This window comes from Hemiscyllium ocellatum, chromosome 7 (assembly GCF_020745735.1).
Source record: "Hemiscyllium ocellatum isolate sHemOce1 chromosome 7, sHemOce1.pat.X.cur, whole genome shotgun sequence".
Lineage (NCBI taxonomy): Eukaryota > Metazoa > Chordata > Chondrichthyes > Orectolobiformes > Hemiscylliidae > Hemiscyllium > Hemiscyllium ocellatum.
Genome location: NC_083407.1, coordinates 94,978,365 through 94,999,158, shown reverse-complemented (window position 1 = coordinate 94,999,158; position 20,794 = coordinate 94,978,365). Strand labels below are relative to the sequence as shown.

The 20,794-nt window shown below is 41.5% G+C and overlaps 1 protein-coding gene across 1 annotated transcript in view; it reads right to left on the bottom strand.

The window, feature by feature from the left end:
- The window catches only part of ndufa10 (NADH:ubiquinone oxidoreductase subunit A10), a 60,103-nt gene that overhangs the window by 39,009 nt on the left and 300 nt on the right, over positions 1 to 20,794 (bottom strand). The window contains exons 2-5 of the mRNA XM_060828061.1: positions 19,509 to 19,677; positions 18,510 to 18,725; positions 13,998 to 14,084; positions 8,890 to 9,011 (exon numbers count right to left, since the gene is read on the bottom strand). Coding sequence (XP_060684044.1) covers positions 8,890 to 9,011; positions 13,998 to 14,084; positions 18,510 to 18,725; positions 19,509 to 19,677 — 594 coding nt within the window. The remainder of the gene's footprint in view (positions 1 to 8,889; positions 9,012 to 13,997; positions 14,085 to 18,509; positions 18,726 to 19,508; positions 19,678 to 20,794) is intronic.

Genomic DNA, 20,794 nt, shown 5'->3' with positions numbered 1-20,794 from the left:
ATACAAACTCTACAGTGTAGAGAACCTAATCTAAACTGCATGGGTCACACTTGCAGACTAAATGAAGATGATCCACTAACATCCATTCGGCATCCCCTTCGCCTTAGGCAGTCACTCAGGATGACCAGTTCAACAACTTCTGAGATGGCTGATCAATCAGCAAAGTGATTCTGTCACATGCAGAGCACGATGATTGGGTAGATGGGCTGTTTGGAGGTTTGTGTGCTCTCTGTGTCATCTTAACTTCAACCCTTCACCCCGATGAAATCGCATAATGGTTTCCAGAGTCAAATTTCTCCATTTTGATTGGTCACAAGCCAAGGACACCTGTGAGTCAATGGGTACATTTGATCTCTTCACCAGTTTTAAGACATTCCTAAAGTAGTCCCTACTGTGGAGGAGACCAAATACTGAGCATTTGTAACACTTCTGTTTTTACGATGGCAGTGCAATATGCACACAGAGACAAACATCAATTGCTCCTGGAGAACAACAAACTCAGTGAAAGATGCTTTTGATCTGCCTGAAACTTGTTGGATTTCCAGAGGAAGGAGCTAACCTTGACAGATTATTGCAGACTGGCACATTCCAGGACTACGAGCTGAGGGATGCATTCAAGTTTGGGGAAACTGCCACCAAGACGCAGTGGCAAAAGACCACCATCTAATATCTTTCTGTCAAAGTCAAATGAGGGTCTATTCAGTTATCTGACACTCCCGTTGCCTCAAATTTGAAAATATAGTCATGTACAAGGAAGAAATGCCTTTAATTTGTTTGCTGGATAGAGTTAAACTTCAATGTTTGTTGTTTCTCCATATGCTACGTACAGAACTGAACTGCTTCGTGACGACGTACAGAGATATTTTTATGAATTAGGTACTCTTTTAAACAAAGACAAATTCGACTGAGATTTTAATTGTTTCAAACACATTAAACAGGAAATGTTTATATGAGACCATGGACATGGGTTAGCACTGCTGCCTCACAGCACCAGGGTCCCAGGTTCAATTCCTGCCTCGGGTGACCGTCTGTGTGAAGTTTGGACATTCTCCCGGTGTCTACTTAAAATGGAATGGATGCAGGAAGTCTGAATTAGAGACATAAAGTGTTGGTCTGGCAGCATCTGGAAAAGAAACAGCCAACTCTAACTGGCTTAGTGAGGTGATTACTCAATACAGACCACAGATCTATCTGATCATTAACCTGGATGATATCATAATCCTTCGATTTCTCAGTTTCAGCATTAGAAATAGATACGTTTTGGCCTTGATGTTTGTTTCAATTAATATCCAATAAAACAGTTTTGATTCATTTCATTTGTACTATTCATCTGAAGTCTTGGTGATCCTTTGTCAAAATGTGGAGAACTTTGGGACTCTAGCCCCAATGTCTTTGAACTTAGTTGCCTTTTTAATGCGAGCGCCCACTCCCACAGAGTCATTACTTTCAATCAAGAAGATATGCAGCCATTGCACTCAGAGAGAAAAGCGCTGCTTTTTCACTAATTCCAAGGATGGCCAGGATTGTTTCCTGGAACAACCAAAAACAGCCCCTGCAATAGTCAGACAATTGAGACTGTTAACAGGTGCTTAATTTGAGCCAAACTTTCTTTATAACAATCTAAAGGGTAAATCCTACAAAGATCAGTCTTCAAAGAAATGAGATAAGTTTTGCATGCAATTAACATCTGAAAAGAATGACATCACTGTAAGAACTGGCTAGACAGTTGCCCAGAGACATGTCTATCAGCACACATTTTGGATACAACATTCCCTGCCTGGATATAACATCCCCCCCATGAAGGTCATTCCGATTTGTGAGACAGCAGCCTGAAAATGCAAACGGTAGATCAGAATTTAGGTCAGAAACTTGTTCCCAGCAGGTCAGATTGCATCCATGGAGAGAGAACAAGCTAACATTTCGAGTCTAGATGAGTCTTCAACAGAGCTGAAGTGAAGTGTGGAGGGGGCAGCATTTATGCTATAGTTGGGAGGAAGGGGAGGATACAGTGAAAACAACAAATGCTGGAGATCACAGAGGACAGGCAGGAGGGTGGAAGAACACAGCAAGGCAGGCAGCATCAGGAGATGCAGAAGTTGACAGATCACAGTGGGTAAAAAATGAGGTCTGCAGATGCTAGAGATCACAGCTGCAAATGTGTTGCTGGTTAAAGCACAGCAGGTTAGGCAGCATCCAAGGAATAGGAAATTCGACGTTTCGGGCATAAGCCATTCATCAGGAATGAATCACAGTGGGTCAGACAGCGTCCACGGACAGACAGCAAGCTAACATTTCGAGTTGAGATGACTCTCCAACATTTTTTGTTTGCCCTCATTCAAAACTTCCAACATGAAGGTGAACAAAACACTTCTGGACCTGTCCCTGAATCATAAGAATGGAACTAGTTGTGGATTAGGGCTAATCAGGAGAATGTTCTGCCAGTTCCACCTTTCCATCTACCTGGTTAAAATTAGGCTGCATGATGCTGTATCTTGAAAATAAATGCAACACAGTTTATCCTCCTGTTAAAATTTGAGTTTTTTTTAAACAATCATGTGAAAACAAAAGTGAAATAAAAAATGCTGGAAATCACAGCAGGTCAAACAACATCCAAGGACAGACAGCAAGCTAATGGGGAAAGACTGCTGATCACTGCATCTGCACTTTCTCCTCCAGTATTCCACCCATTCCCCCCCACATATTGTATAAATGCTGCCCCCTCCACACTTCACGTCAACTCTGATGAAGATTCATCTAGACTCAAAACATTAGCTTGTTCTCTCTCCATGGGTGCTACCTGACCCGCTGTGATGGCCAGCATTTTTTGTTTTCAGTACACATTCCAGCATCTGCAGTATTTTATGCCCTCCGAGTAATACAGCACGGAAACAGACCTTTCAGTGCGCATACTCTCAAAACTACCTGCTTCTGGCCCATATCCCTCCAAACCTTTCTGATTCACGAATCCATCCAAATGTCTTTTAAACATGGTAATTGTACCCACATCCACAGGAAATACATCTCACAAACAAACCGTGTGAGAAAACATTTGCCGCTGAAGTCTTTTTAAAATTTCTCTCCTCTCACCTTAAGAATGTGCTCCCTAGTCTTGAAATGCACTATCTTAAGAAAAAGACAACTACCATTAACTCTATCTATACCTCATTATTTTATAAACTTCAATAAGGTCACCTATGCTCCAGTGGACAAAGTCCCAGCCTATTCAGCCTTTCTTTATAACTCAAACCTTCCATACCCAGCAACACCCTGGTAAATATCCTCTGAGCCCTCTCCAGTTTGATAATATCCTCATAATTGGGCGACCAGAAATGGACACAGTATTCCGGAAGAGGCTTCACCAAAGTCCTGTACAACCTCAACTTAACGTCCCAACTCTTATACTCAAAGGACTGAGCAATGAAGGCAAGTATCTTCAAATTGCCTTCTTTACCCAGCGTAAACATAGCCTTCTCACACAGCTTTGCACCTTTCAGGGGATTCATTAGCTCAGGAAAAAGCCTGCATTCATAAAGCACCTTTTATTATGTTGAGGATATTTCAAGCACTTCAGGTGCATTTTTTTATTTGAAGAGTAACCATTGCAGTTTTGCAGCCAAAAACTGACCTTATCATGTACGGCAATGAGCCTGAAGTATCACCAAGATGAACCAACAATTCGACTAGCATCAGTTCAGAAACATATGTTGATCAGGACTCACAGCTCAAAAATGTTATGGAACCTTGAATATGAGCATTGGCTTGACATGTGAAACCTAGTAATTCTAACAATACAGCAATGCACGGTCAGGTCGGTCGTGATTTTATTACATGTCCAGCTGGTTTATATTCGCAGTCTCCAAATACAGTAGAACACTGGGCAAGCTGATATTTCCCAATGTTCCCTCCAAAGGCTGAAAACCAACACCTTTTTACCCAGAATGGTTACAGGTTAAAGTATTCCTAGATAGTTTTAGGAGGGTTTCTTCTCTGAAGCACAGACAAGGAAGCTTCATCTCAATTTTTAAAAGCTCATTTCTGTATGAGCATAATCTTGTTTTAGTTCTGTTCATTTGGACTGTGCCAATATCCTTCAGGGTGCCAGGGTAGGGAGACAACAGTCTGCCCCACAGCTTTTGCACAGATGAGTTCAACTCTCCAGGTCATTTCTCTTCAGGGACATAGCTTGTCTCCACTGAATTATCTAATGCAGAACCAAGACTGCGAAATAACAAAGGTAGGTGTATCATCAAGCACCAATCCACAGAAGTGATGCTGTTAATCTCAACATTTTACCAACAGCTCTCGGAATGGAGGAATAATTACCATGCTAAAGCCATCAGTACTCATTTAGGTGCCTACACTCAAGCTGCTGGATAGTGTATTATGTGCATTTGAAGCAACTAAATCAACATGAAGGGTTATGACCTGCCTCAGGATAACATAAAATTCGGCTGGAATATCCTGAAACAAAATAATATAGAAATCATGCTAAAATATATTCACATCTCCCCGCTATTGAATTACACCAACATTTCGAAAGAATCTCACTGGCATGCATAGAGGTTACATAGAGTGTGAAACAAGTGAAAACCTGTGTAAAACAGGAAGATATAAAATGTAGGAAAATAGATGGTGACATCTTGAAAAATGTCCATATCACAGAGGAGGAAGTGCTTGAAACACAAAAGTGGATAAATCCCCAGGACATGATCAGGTGTACCATAGAACTTCTGCAGGAAGCTAGAGAAGTGATTGCTGGGCCTCTTGCTGAGATATTTGTATCATCGATAGTCACAGGTGAGGTGACAGAAGACTGGAGGTCGGCTAACGTGGTGCTACTGGAGTGCCACAAGGATCGGTGCTGGGTCCACTACTTTTTGTCGTTTATATAAATGATGTGGATATGAACATAAGAGGTATAGTCAGTATGTTTGCTGATGACACCAAAATTGGAGGTGTAGTAGACAGCGAAGAAGGTTATCTCAGATTACAACGGGATCTTGATCAGATGGGCCAATGGGATGAGAAGTGGCAGATGGAGTTTAATTCAGATAAATGCGAGCTGCTGCATTTCGGTAAAGCAAATCTTAGCAGGACTAATACACTTAATGGTAAAGTCCTAGGGAGTGTTGCTGAACGAAGAGACCTTGGAGTGCAGGTTCATAACTCCTTGAAGGTAGATAGGATAGTGAAGAACGTGTTTGGTATGCTTTCCTTTATTGGTCAGTGTATTGAGTACAGGAGTTGGGAGATCATGTTGCGGCTGTACAGGACATTGGTTAGACCACTGTTGGAATGCTGCGTGCAATTCTGGTCTCCTTCCTATCGGAAAGATGTTGTGAAACTTGAAAGGGTTCAGAAAAGATTTAGAAGGATGTTGCCTGGGTTGGAGGATTTGAGCTATAGGGAGACGCTGAATAGGCCGGGGCTGTTTTCCCTGGAGTGTCAGAGGCTGAGGGGTGACCTTATAGGGATTTATAAAATCATGAGGGGCGTGGATAAGGTAAATAGACAAAGTCTTTTCCCTGAGGTGGGGGAGTCCAGAACTGGAAGGCATAGGTTTAGGGTGAGCGGAGAAAGATATAAAAGAGACCTAAGGGGCAACTTTTTCACTTATAAGGTGGTATGTGTATGGAATGAGCTGCCAGAGGAAGTGGTGGAGGCTGGTACAATTGCAACATTTAAAAGGGTATATGAATAGGAAGGATTGGAAGGATGTTGGCCGGATGCTGGCAGGTGGGACTAGATTAGGTTGGGATATCTGGTCAGCATGGACGAGTTGGACCAAAGGATCTGTTTCCATGCTGTACATCTCTATGACTAAGTCATAAAAAATGTGAACTTGCACACTACTTTCTATAACTGTCGTGCATTAAGAGGGGCTAAAAACCTGAAGCCAGGAAACTGCCATTTACTGAAGCACAGCATGTTTCAGAAAGTGCAACAAGGGAATCGAGAAAGGATTCTTTGTGAGATACAAAGACAAAATACTTTGTCTCCCAGAGAGGGAAACAAAATCACTGAACTATGATTATCAGTCAAATTTTAGGTCATAAATTCACAGTTTGATCAGAGCTGGTTGAAATTCAGGAAACCTGAGAGAATTGCAGTGGGTAGAGCCATGTTAAAAATCACAGGGCTTCAGTCATGGTTTTGTGCAACTGGCATGAAAAGACCAAGGAAAGTCAGCAGTGTGTGTACTATGTCCAGAACTATAACCACCACGGGTGCTTTCAATAGTGATGAGAACAGCTTCAATAATGACTGAAGGACTTTTGTCAGTTCAATTTTATGATAACAGGCTTTGATAAAGATTCATTTCCAGAAGATTTCTGACCCTCAAACCATGATATTACTAAAAGGAGTGTTCTGCAACTGAATGATCACTCCTTTACTGTCATGGGAATCAAGTATATCTTTCTCCTGACCGACTATTTCTCACCCTTACAGAACACCCAAAGTCCTTTAAGCAGCTCAACTTCATTGGAAATGCAATTTATAAATGTGTCTGCCTATGAAGAGTTTTGTGATGTGGAAAGGTGACGAGTGAAGCTGCACAAACATCAGTTATAACTACCTTTGCTTTGTATTGCTGCAGGAGATTGAAGCTCATTAGATGGCAAAGTAGAATTACAAAGAGCAAATCTCTGCATCCAGTTTAAGTCAGAAGGTAAATGAACTGGGAGTGGTCAGTGCCGAACTGGCTGACAGTACTCTCATGATGCAGTATTGAAATCCCTTATTTAGTAAACATGAAAATTCACCCCACGCTAAAAGAATAGTAAACTTCTTGTTGGTTAGGTTATGAATGGAAAAGTGCAATCAACAGAGAGATAAGCAAAATAAATGTCTTGGCTAGATATAACGTAAAAATTACAGAGAAAAAAACAGAAAAAAGCCATTCTGCCCATTGATCTGGGCTTTCAAGGGAGATTTAACACAAGTCTCCAGCAACTCTCCACCACATCATGCCATCAACACATTCATCCCTTCTTTTCTCCCTCAAGTACTTCACTAACATCCTTTTAGATGTATCAATAAATACACAAATTTCCATCTTACACTAAGCTAAATCTGTGGCCAGTCAGTTGCATAAGTGAAGCTTCCCTCGGTGATAGCTCCAGTGGAAGAATTTGCCCTATCAGGGAGATGACAAGCTCAATCCCGAAGATACCTATAACATGCTTAAACATCCTGAGATGACAAAGCAGGAAAAGTGATACTCCAGCGCTTTCCAAATGTCAATCTAGCTACCCATGCTGTGGAAATGCTACGCTTCATTATGATGCCTTTATAATCAGGTAACTGCAAAGATGCTGTCAGTTTAGTCCTAACGCAGGTAATCCCCTCGGCCTAAGGCTTCGACTGTGTTGAATATTTTCCAATCTCATGCACAAGGAGAAACCTACAGCTGCCAGCCACTTCACTGAGAATCTCACGTGATCAGGGCTGGGGAGGAGATCATGCAAACAACCCATTGCCCTGTACACCTTGAAGACATACATCATGTGCTTTAACAGATAAACAATGGGGCACAGTTTTTGCTTTTGATCTACAGGAGATGAGGCTGATGCAAGGAATCAAGAAATTACCAGCCCCAGTAACTTAAGAGTCATAGAGATGTACAACACATAAACAGACCCCTATGGTCCAATTTGTCGATGTCAACCAGATATCTTAAATTCATCTAGTCCCTTTTGCTGGCATTTGGCCCATGCCCATTCCTGTAAACCTTTCCTATTCATATACCCATCCACATGCTTTTTAAATGTTGTAATTGTACCAACCTCCACCACTTCCTCCGGTAACTCATTCCATATATGGACCACCCACTAGTGAAAAAGTTGCCCCTCAGATCCCCTTTTAAATCTTTTTCCCCTCACTCTAAAATTATGCCTGCTAGTTTTGGACTCACCCACCCCAGGGAAAAGACCTTGCCTATTTACCCTATCCACTACTTCATGATTTTGTAAACCTTTATAAGGTCACCCCTCAGCCTCCGACGCTCCAGGGAAAACAGCCTCAACCTATTCAGCCTCTCCCTATAGTTCAAACCCTCCAAACCTGGTAAAATCCTTGTAAATCTTTTCTGAACCCTTTCAAGTTTCACAACATCCTTCCTATAGCAGGAAATCAGAATTGCAAACAGTATTCCGAAAATGGCCTAACCCGTGTGCTGTAGAGCTGTAACATAAAGGAAAGCATACCAAATGCTCTCTTCACTATCCTATCTACCTGTGACATCACTTTCACGGAGCTATGAACCTGTACTCCTCTCGGAACTATCAAACAGCAACCCTATGATACTAAGCAAAGCTTCTCCAAATCCCTCCCCAAACTGTACATGAAGTTTAATAATTCATCAAAATACCAACCTCCAAACTGATGTCCTCTCTATTTCAGAGTAACCTTGATTATCCGAATGACATGAGCAGGGAGTATTTTGTCCAGATATTCAAATGCTCAGAGAATCAAATGCTGGAGAACAGTTTAGCCAAGCATCGGGGCAGTGCGATCGTGTTCAGATAATCGAATGCCGGATAATCAAGGTGCCTCTGTAAATACTAAATACGCAATGAATGACCTGAGATAAATGCATGTGTAGCACCCTAGTATTACTATACAAAATAATGGAAACCATAGAGGCTGGTGCGTGTATGGAGTGAGCTACCAGAGGAAGTGATTGAGGCAGGTACAATTACAACATTTAAAAGGCATCTGGATGGGTCCCTGAATCGGAAGGGCTGAGGGGGATATAGGCCAAATGCTGGCAAATAGAACTAGATTAATTTAGGATTTCTGGTTGGCACGGATGGATTGGACTGCCGGGCCGCTTCCCATGCTGTACAGCTCTATGGAAACGCAAGGAGTTAAAAAGAAAGTCCTTACCTCACCATGCTGCTTCAAACGCTTTTGTATTTCCACAACAGGCACATCCAGGTAGATAACAAGGTGAGGGGGAAGAAACTCACAAATGCTGTTTCCTTTGAGTTCATTGTAATGTTCAATACCTGAAAATAGAGGAGGGCTTTACCACAGTGACTGGGTTACGAACTAACAAAGACTGCAGCTGTCGACTTAGGCAACTGCCAGTTGGTAAGCAGCATCACTGAATAATTATTGGGGCATTGAGCTTCTTCCAGCTTCTGTGATGTTTTCTGGATCCTCAGTCAAACCCATACGTTCCCAGGATTTCTCAAGAGTTTTAACCACTCAGAACCTGCCAAAGCAACATTCTTTTAGGGTCAAACCCTCTTCGTCTTGCAGTAGACCATTTTAATCAGCTCTCCAGCACTACTCCTGTGTTCTAACTTCAAGGAGCTCTACAAATGGATCCTAGGACTTCTTGCGAACACCAACGACACAGAACAAGTTGGCTGTCAGCCACTTTCTCGGCAGCATTTGTCCGACAAAGAGCTGATTCTGCTGCTCTTCTCCATCTTAATTCTGGCTAATGAGTAAAAACTGACAGTTCAGTAACTATTCTGAGTGACCCAAAGATAACTCACAACAAGCATGTGCTCTTGCTCTTTAGCTGTATTGGAACATTGGAGCATCAATGAGCCATTCAGCCCTGTGAACTTACAACGTCTTTCTACATAGTATGAGATACATATGTAGCTATGTTTCCACATTGCACAGACATCCCTTGATATCATTAATAACTTGAAATCTATCGATCTCTATCTTAAACATATTGAAGCACTGGCAACACGGTAGCTCAGTGGTTAGCACTGCCACCTCACAAAACAAGGGACCCAGGTTGGATGCCACCCTCAGGTGACTGTCGGCACATTCTCCCTGTGTCTCCGCAGGTCTCCTCCAGGTGTTCTCGTTTCCTCCCACAGTCCAACTATGCACAGGTTAGGTGGATTGGTCATGCTAAATTGTCCACAGTCTCCAGGGATGTGCAGGATTAGTGGGTAAATATGGGAATAGGGTAGGGGATTGGGTCTGAGGGGGATCCTCTTTGGAGGTTTCATGCAGACTCAATGGGCTGAATGCAGGGATTCTATAATTTTAGCGTATATGATTGAGCAATTTGGCAAGCTAAATTTTTCATGATTAGATCAATCTATTATCTTTCAATGCTGTGGCAGATTCACATGTAACTTTGAATGAAAAAACACAGTAACGTTCTTTTCACTAAGTTTATTGTTAGAGTATGCCTTTCCCTTTTGAGACTTCTAAATACTTGTAATGCCTCTAAAGGTCTTAATCAAAACATGATCGTGGTTTTCGTGACACATTTTGAATTGTTAAAACTGGAATGAATCTCTTCATACTGTGCTTATGTATTCTGTGTTGGTTAAAGCGACCATCAACTGATTCAGCTTGACCTAATATATTTTTGATCCCAGTATCAAAGGGATTATATTCCACAGAAATCAAACTGCACCAACATATTTGTTCTGGGTTATGCGTTTGCCCAGAAAGATCTCCAGTGGTATACCTTACATTGTTGAAACTGTTACTTGCCAGGATAAACAAACTGAATGGGCCTGCTTGAACACTGTTTATTTAATCTTAACTGAATTCAACCTGGTTTGAGCCTACATCAGACAAGTTACTGAATTGTGCATTGTTGCAATGTGGATGAGGCCATTCAGGTTGGCAGTATCTGCACCAGCTCCCAGAATGAGCAGTCTACCTGGAGTCTTTTCCCCACTTCTACCTGTAACCCTACATCTCCTTCCTTTCCAGATAACATAAAACAGTACATCATCGAAACAGGCCCTTTGGTCCAGCGTGCCTGTGTCAACCGTGATTCTATTCACAACTAATCCCCTGTGCTTGTCCCCTGGTCCATATCCCTCTGTTGTCTGCCCATTCCTGTGTCTGTCCAAATGACAATTAAATTTTGCTATCATATCTGCTTCTACCACCTCACCAACAGTACATTTCAGGCACCTAATGCCGATGGAAAAAAACTTCCCTTGCTCACCTCACGTAAACCTTCCCCCTCACCTTAAACCTACACCCTCTGGTATTTGACATTTCTGTCTTTCTCTGTTGATTCACCTTAACGATGTCCCTCATAATTTTATATACTTGTATCAGATCACCCCTCAACCTCCAACACTCTAGCGAAAACAATCCAGGTTTGTCTAACCTCTTCTAAAAGCTAATGCACTAATTCAGGCAACATCGTGGTAAACTACTTCTGCACCCTCCCCAAAGGTTCCACACCTTTGTATAGTGTGGCAACCAGAACTGTGCACAGTACACCAAATGTGGCCTGACTAAAGTCTTATACAATTGCAACATTACTTGCCAACTTTTATACTCAGTGCCCCGAATAATAAAGGCATGCATGCTACATGCCTTCTTCACCACTTCAGCCATGGGAAATAAGGGGTTATTTGATGTGGAGGGAGACTGGGTCGGGGGGGCGGGGGGCGGAATGCTCTTCTGAGGGTCAGTGCGGACTCGATGGGCCGAATAGAATTCCTACAGTGCAGAAGGAAGCTAACATTGAGAGGGCTGTGAAAGCTCAGCCAAACAGCAAGCTCCAAAGATTCACCACCCTCCAAGCGAAAAGACTCCTCCTAATCAGAGTCCATGATTGCTTGCCTTTTATTCTGAGACTGTCCCACTGGCTCTCGTCTCCACTGCAAGGGGAAGCATTGTATCTGCATCTCCTGTCTCACCCTTTAAGGATTTTGCAAGTTTCTACGAGATCATGTCTTATTCTCCTGAACCACAGAGAACATAAGCCCAGTCTCCTCAATGTTTCCTCAAGAGATAGTCCTACCATCCCACGAATCTGTCTGAATGTAGCTATCACTACAACATATGTTCCCTGTATACTTCTCCACAGCTGCCAGCTGACAGCATGCACACAAGAAATAGGTACAAAAAAAACTTCATCACAGTATTTAGTGCAGTAATTAGGCAGAGACTTCCTTCAGGCTTAAATACACCATTGTAACAATTTGACAGTTAATTGATGATTGAAAGGAATTACAGAGGAACCACGATTATCTGAGGACATAGGCGAGCAGTATTTTGCTCAGTTAACCGAATGTCAAATAATCAATGCCAGATAACATAGCTAGCCACACGTCGGGCCCTTGAGACCTTGTTCGGATAATCCAGAGTTCAGTTTATCAAATGGCAGATAATCAAGGTTCCTCTGTATTGGGAAGAAGGAAAACGCTATTCATTCATTGGATCAATGCACTATTTGCTGTGTTAATCTTTAGGTATCCATTTCTATGTCTCTAAATACCTTTTCATATACAAAATATACATACACAAAATAGTAACTTCAATAATGCACTCTAACTAAGGATCAATGCAGTTTTGGAATTAAAGGTAGCTACGTGGATTAGCAAATGGTTTGAAGTCCCACAAGGTGTGTTGCTGGGGACCCTGTTGGTCACCCATTGAAACAAATAATCACAGCTTGGGAAGCAGAACAATTTTAGAAGTTGCAGATGACACTAAACTCGGAGAAGTAATTCACACAGATGAGAACTAAACTAGAAAAATAAACAGGAAGACACCAACAAACTGGGAGAACAGACTTTTAATTGGCAAATGAATTCAGCACAGGTCAGTGCAAGTAACTACATTTTATTCAAAGAATGAGAAAGTCAGAAACGCCTTGGAAAGTTTGTGATGAAATTAAGAGGAAGAATCTGGGAATGCTGGCACATTATTTATTAAAAAAAAGCAATATATGCCAGCAACATGCTCATGATAGAGGTAGCTGCCACCATCTTCTTTAAATGTAGAAAACTATAGAGGCTGCTTAGTCTAGGGTGGTACAGGAGAATCACTTTCTTGTCAACTTAGAAAAGCCTTCACTGGGGAACAAGATACAGTTTACTAGTTGTAAGTTACACAGATATGGTCGACATTGCTACAGGGACTTGGAAGCAGCCCAAAGTAGACCTCAATCCTTTGAGATCCTCAGCTTTCTACCTCCAGGTCCACATGACATTTATATAGTGGGTAGTGCTTACAGCTTTCCTCAGTGTTAAACCCTTCAGAACCATGTACAACAATTATTAAAGCCATCAAAAAGCAAAACCAAACACTGCAGTTCACTTCTGGAGGATTAGAATTGAACAGAAATCATGTTAAACTTGCGTTGAACCTTGGTTAGGTTAGATTTGAGAGTATTGTAAACACTTCTAGTCACCTTATTATGCAAGGCTATGGGACATTGGAGAAGATGTTCTCGAAACAAAATTACAAGAATGATACCAGAAGAGAGGGGTTATAGATATCAGGAAAACGTGAACAGGTTAGTGCTCATGCATCTTAAGATCATGGAATAATTTGGCAGGGTAGACAGAACCTTGTACAACAGTTATTAAAGCCATCAAACCAAAACTTTGCAGTTTACTTCTGGAGGGTTAGAATTGAACAGAAATTGTGTTAAACCTGCACTTGAGTGGGGTCCAAAGCTTTGGGCCATATACCTAAGATAATCTTTACTCAATCAATCAAATTAAAAACAAATTCAGGAGATTTTTATTTACCCCTAGGAATGGCGAGAACCTTAGAACTCAATAATAACAGATAAATGTGGAGATGCATTTCAGCAAAAGTTAGATAAGCATAAGCGAGAGAAAATAAACAAGAACACATTAATAGGATTCAATGAAGAAGTGTAGGAAGAGGCTTGTGTGGTGCATGAACAACACCATTGATTGAATGAGCTGAAAAGTCACTTTCTGTGCTCTAAACAATTTGTATTGCACTGAACAGAAAGTATAACCTGCTTCTAATCAACCTTGTATTTGACTCAGCCATTCCACAATTGTAAAAGATAGGTCTCAGCACTTAGCAGTAATTAACAAACCTATTAACACAGACTCTCGGATAAAGAGTAGCAAGTTGGGCAACACTGCAAGTATCACTGAAAACCCAACAGGAATCAGGACAATAAAAATGTCAAGCCACATCCAGCTCAAAGAAATTTTTCTCAGCAGTTGAAGAATGTAAACTGTGCATAAGTGTTGCGGCAAAATGGTATAACTTACACTGCTTCCGGATATAGCCTTGTTTGTACATCGCTTCGAGAAAAACATAATCACTGTAGGGCGACCGCTCCAATATAACACCTTGCCCTAAAGGTGCAAACACAAACAGATCAAAATGCAAAGTCCATTGAAAATGCTTATCCTGTTAATTGGTTATATGGGGGAAAAAGTCAGAATCCTTCAAATTTACATTTTCCAAGTAGAAGCTGCATGTCCCTTATCATTATCATGACCCCAATCCTTACATTTGTTATCAAAATGGCATCAACCCCTGGTAGCAATTCACAATGTACATCAACTTTAATCACGAAAAGCTGAATTTAAACTCCTTTGATGGTGAAATGAGTTTATCCAGCTAGTTCTTGAGTGGCCAAGTTGAGTTGTTGTCTGGCTTCAAAAGTGGGCATCACCTCTTGTCTCATTGTCATGGGATTGGAGGGGACACAAATCACCAAATTTCCTGTGGCAATCGCAATCCATTCAACACCACTGAAAAATCACATTGGTAGATGACAGGAACACAATCAGGCTTCTGTGGACATCTGTTCAATTGTGGTAAATATGCATGACCTCAGTCCACAAATGAGGAATAACATCACTGAGCTGGCAGCAAGCAGAAATCACAGAAACACATCTCAAGAAGGGTCAATACTTCGCACGAAAATAGTGAAAATGTCCCAATTTATACTGCCAAGTATATTTAACGATATGTAAACATACAAACTTCACCATGAAATAAAAGTCACCACACTTACAGTAATATGTTGTGGAAATTTAACTGTGTACAGAAATGGTGGCAACACTGGGTTCATGAAATATTCTTGGCACCAATACTCTCAGTTGGCAGTAACAAGTATGGAACATCAAAATATGGAGAGGCCATTCATCCCCTCTGGTTTGTTCTACCATTCACTGCATTCATGGTTTGTATATCAATACAATCCAACAGTATTAGTTCTTTATGTTTGTCTACCCTAGACTAGCCTAAAAAAAAGTTTTGAAGTTGCCTGTACTGTGCCTGATGGGAGAGTATTCCACACATCGACCAGCCTTTGTGGGAAGAGGAGTTGACAAACTTCACTTTTGAAAGTTTTGGTCGACTCTGTAACGTCTCCTTGCCAAAGACTCTGTCATGAGCAAAAACGTTTTCTATCTAACTAGCCTATCAATTCCTTACAAAATCCTAAGAACATGAAACAGCTCTAATACATCTAATCACCCATCAATCTAAGTCTTGGTGCCCAGGGAAATCTGTACTATACCTCATCTAAGGTAACACACTTTCCCCAAAACTGCTCTAAATGTGATCCAACTAGGGCTTCATCTTGATGCAGTGAATGTTTCTCCTCTTTACAATTTAAGGTATAAATGGGGCTAAGTTAGCTTAGTTGGCTGAAAAGCTGGTTTGCAACGTAGAGTGGCATCAACAGCAAATATTCAAATCCTGAACAAATTTAATGAATAGTCAACGTCACTATAACAATCCCTGGAGAACTCCATAAATCTCTCTCTGCCAATCTGAGTCATAATCCCTTCACTTTGTCATTGACTGCATACCCAATCTATAAGGCAGGTTACTCACTTATCTTCAATTTTATGATCTTTGTTTTGAGCTAAAGTCACTTATTCTGACTCTTATGAAATGACCTCTGAAATTCCATAGTAATGAATATTTACTGATGTGTAGGTTTGCTCTCTGAGTTGGAAGGTCCAGAGCCCCACTGAAGATGTTACCTAGTAGGGTGATGAAACGTCTGAAAACGAACCTTCCAGCTCAACAAGCAAACCTACACCCAGAACCTCAACCTGAGCTACAAATCTTGTGAAAACTCGCTATTATTTACTGACATTACCCTGTGTACTGAGTTATGACAATACTGAGCAAGTCAGATTTTACAGTGAAACCTGACCTGGCTTGTTTGTCTCGAGGATTATTTTTGCAGTTTGGTTACCATGGGGTTTCATCACAGGACATCTTCACAAGAAGCTGCCATTGCACTTTTAACTAAAGAACAATAAGTTCACGAAGCACAAAAGGAGAGGGGGAAAAAAAAAGTAAAGATCTTGTCATAGGGGGAAAAAAAATTGACTTCTTTATCTCAGCGATATCTTTTACAGACACTCAACAAATTACTGTCTTCACTCTTTCCTACCCAGCTGACAGGCACACTCACCACTGATGGTTCTCTCTGCCTCTGCCTGAGACACAGAGGCAATCGAACTCACTGACTTTTCTCATAGAACTCTATCAGGACTGTTTTTTATCCCCCAATTACTTTTGACTATTTTCAGGCTGCAGAACAGCACAACTCCTGGTATGCATGCTTTCTTCTAAGTTTAACCTGCTTCTCGCCTCTTCCTCTAGATCACAAATACTGAACTTTGTAAACATTTGGCAATTATTTCATCAGGTAAGTGGTCTCATCATTTAGCTTCAGTCACATGATTTCTAAGAAATTCTGTTTCAACCTATTGCTAAAAAAGAACTCCTGACACTTAAGTGAAAACAAGACACCTTTGTAGAACTGAAAATCAAAAAAAATTTCCCACTACTTTACAATTCAAGTTTCCAAATAATTATAGACCTCGCACAACTTCTTTCGTTACTTCCTCAGAAATTTAAATTAGGTTCACTAGACGTGAGCTCTTCTTCCCAAATGCTTGCTTGCTCTTTGTTTTCTCTCATTTAATGCGCTCGGTTACTAACTTTATGATAGATTTTGATAACTCTCCCACAAATAATGCGACAAATAGACCTATAATTTAATGGTTTTGCTCTCTCTCACCTTCCTTAAATGATGGGCTTACATTTCCAAACCATAATGGATAATCCTGGAGTCAAAAAACTTTGGAATATTATGATAAAGTACCTTTAGTCTTCTCATCTACTTCTTGTGAGCAATCAGCTACTGAGTTGACAGACTTCAGTGTCATTCTGTTTAAAGGCCCACTTTGATGTAGTGGGACTTCATCCCAGTTATAATAAAAACAGTTCTCTAATCTTCACCATTCATCTCCCCACAGTCTCACACAATGAGCAACTCAAGCCCATAAATAACGCTATGCCACTCCATGACCTCTGATTCTCTGTGATAGCCATACAGCATTCCCAAGCCCACTGGCAAACGATATACTGCATGTAATAAATGAACTTCATAACAAGAGGAGTAAAATATTTTTCAAAACTAAACATTCATAACTTTCCACTAATTTTAATGGAAAGTCCTTGCACTTAAAAAGCAATACAAGTGTCAGAGTCATAGAGATGTACAGCATGGAAACAGACCCTTCGGTCCAACCCGTCCATGCCGACCAGATATCCCAACCCAATCTAGTCCCACCTGCCAGCACCCAGCTCATATCCCTCCAAACCCTTCCTATTCATATACCCATCCAAATGCCTCTTAAATGTTGCAATTGTACCAGTCTCCACCACTTCCTCTGGCAGCTCATTCCATACACGTACCACCCTCTGCGTGAAAAAGTTGCCTCTTCGGTCTCTTTTATATCTTTCCCCCTCACCCTAAACCTATGCCCTCCAGTTCTGGACTCCCCAACCCCAAGGAAAAGACTTTGTCTATTTATCCTATCCATGCCCCTGTTAATTTTGTAAACCTCTATAAGGTCACTCCTCAGCCTCCGACGCTCCAGGGAAAACAGACCCAGCCTGTTCAGCCTCTCCCTGTAGCTCAGATCCTCCAACCCTGGCAACATCCTTGTAAACGTTTTCTGATCCCTTTCAAGTTTCACAACATCTTTCTGATAGGAAGGAGACCAGAATTGCACGCAATATTCCAACAGTGGCCTAACCAATGTCCTGTACAGCCGCAACATGACTTCCCAACTCCTGTACTCAATACTCTGACCAATAAAGGAAAGCATACCAAATGCCTTCTTCACTATCCTATCTACCTGTGATCCCACTTTCAAGGAGCTATGAACCTGCACTCCAAGGTCTCTTTGTTCAGCAGCACTCCCTAGGACCTTACCATTAAGTGCATCAATGGCAAAAACTGTAAGTACCTGAAACCTGTTATGTAAATTAATATTGTAAATTACCTGGGGCTTGGGTGATTGACCACACTAATGAATTTCTGGGATCTCAACCAAGATTCACTATGAAGACTTGGCTGTTATCCCACAAAGCTACAATGGAGCAGGCCAGGTCTAAAATGCTGGGTATGGCCTCAAGACCTGAACCAAGCTCCACCCATAAACAAAAGGTACTGAAAACTGGAAAGATTTGGGATAGAGTCAGGATCCCAGACGCTGGAGTGACTCACTAATTTTAAAAGATTCCCTGGTCATTCTACCTTGATAGAAATCCAGGCCCAACTCTTGAAGGTAAAACTCTGAATACCTTATGAGAACACCCACTAGTATCAGTAGCCAGAAAGAAATGAATTTACAATTGCTCCTTCTTAACAGAAAATAAACTGCCACACCAGAATACTTAGATCTGCACTGCTGGCTTTTGTACGAGAAATGAATAATTTGTTTTCATTTCCACACCTGTTTGAAGAAGGTGCTCCAGAGCATCAGAGTACTGCAGGGTGCGAAGGTGATACAGCCAACTCTGCAGCCGATAGGAATTTCCATCTGGAGATTTGGGGTCAGTATAAAACTTCTCCACACTGCAGTTACCATTGAATGCAGAATTTAACTTCTTGCCGTCACCTGTCTTCCAGTCCCAGTAATGAATATCAACCTCAGGGATATACAACATGTCTGAAGAAAGCAAAAAGTGTTCAAGACGACAAAATACTTGCAGTCATGTAGCATATTTTACATCTTTGTGACATCTAAAGCATTTCACGGTAAAGAAACTACTTCACAAATAATCTTTATAATTACAGAAAATTGCTCCGTATAAAATAACTTTACTGTGAACTAATAATGTTATAAAATAAAGAAAACTATGCAAGACATTAGTCAAGCCCACAGATGAAATACCGTGCACACTTTTGGGGCCTTTATCAAAGGCAAGATATACTGGCACTGGAGGCAATCCAGAGAGGGCTCACAAAGATTGCTTTGTTTTAAATTATGAGATTTTATGATTCTGGTTCTTTCAATTAAATCACTGGGATTTTTGAATTTCTCATTAAATGTTAACAGTCCCTATGATTGTAGCATATCACAGAAAACTTAGAAGTTTTAGTCAAGTTCCTGTTTAGGAAGTGAGCAGTAAAATAATTTTCAAACCAATTTACCTAGAGCAAATGCAGTCAATGTTGCCTATTGCCCTCAAAAACAGCAGGGCTAGCTTGAGTGCACTTATAGTGCTGGGAGATGTTTCAGTTTATGTGTGATCATTCAAAGTTTCCAGGGGATTACATTTCGAGAGATTATAAGCAATATGTTTCAGCACTTATTATCCAACTACACATAACTAACATCAACTTCACTACATCTATAATCTAAATGGTGCAACAAACAACACAGAGCACAAATAATATAGAGCTATTTAACATTTACTGAGAAAAGAATAAAGCAATCTCAGCATTTTACCTAGTTTCTCAGCCAAGCTTTTCGCTAAGGCACCTTTTCCAGAAGCAAGGTTTCCATCAATGGTGATGATTTTACTACTGTCCTTGAACTTTCGCATTGTTCTTTCACCCAACATGTAGGCCAACCAGCCATACCTCAGCTCTCTGTGGGACGTCGTGTGGATTCGAGACTGGAACCCAAAGCAGAAATACACAGATTGAGAGCGATGCGGTTATCCCATCGCCCTTAACTTCACACAGCTTTTATCAACTAATTCTCAGTGATTATAAACATCTGGATTGGATTGGTCCTGCTCAGTTGTGGGCAGAACAAACCTTAGCAATCTTTCACACGACCAACTAAATAGCAGTGTTGCCACTGCACTGCTATGGGTCTAGCTTGTTCAGCAGCACAAGTCTTCAATACTATTGCAGGAATACTGTCAGCATCCACCACCTTATCAGTACCAAAACCTTCAGTTCTTTTTTGATATCATGTGGCACGAATCAAATTGGTCAAAACCTGATGTTTCTGAAGCAGAGGATTTCTTGACAAAGCTGAGATGTGTCATCCACTCAGCAACACTGGCTGAAAATAAGATTCAAGTACTTGGCTTTGGCACTTAAAATGGGTAGGCTCCCCTAATGAGGAGGATATGGACAGGTGTGAAGCCTCTTCCTCCTCCTTCCCCAGTTAATTCATGAATTGCCCACTGCCATTCACGACCGGATGCAACAGGACCATGCAGCGCAGATCTGACCCGTCAGTTGATTGTGGGACTGCCCAGCTCTGTCACCTGTTGTCACTTGGCAAAGTTAAGAATCGCATGACACTAGGTTGTAGTCCAACAGGTTTGGTACAAGCTTTCAGCGCGCTGCCCCTTTATCAGGGAGCGACCTGATTTTTTAACTTTGTCCACCCCAGTCCAACAGTGGCACCTGTCACTTGGCAAAGCTGGAGCCGTCAGGTTGAGACAGGTCTGGTGCTGCTCTTAGCAGCAAGATTAGAGTGGTGCTGTTAAAGCGCAGCAGGTCAGGCAGCATCCAAGGAGCAGGAGAATCGACGTTTCGGGCAAAAGCCCTTCACCAGCCCTTCCTGCTGTGCTTTCACAGCACCACTCTAACCGAGACTCTGATCTGCAGCATCTGCAGTCCTCACTTTTGCCGTGCCCTCCTCCCTGGGAGCCTTCTCGGGTCAGGGTTACAGCTGGTAATGCAACACAGTGACTCCTGGGTCTCCCAGCTCAAAATAAAACCCTGACATCGATAGATTCTACCTGGTGCCCTAACCGGTGTGCCGGGTTTTAT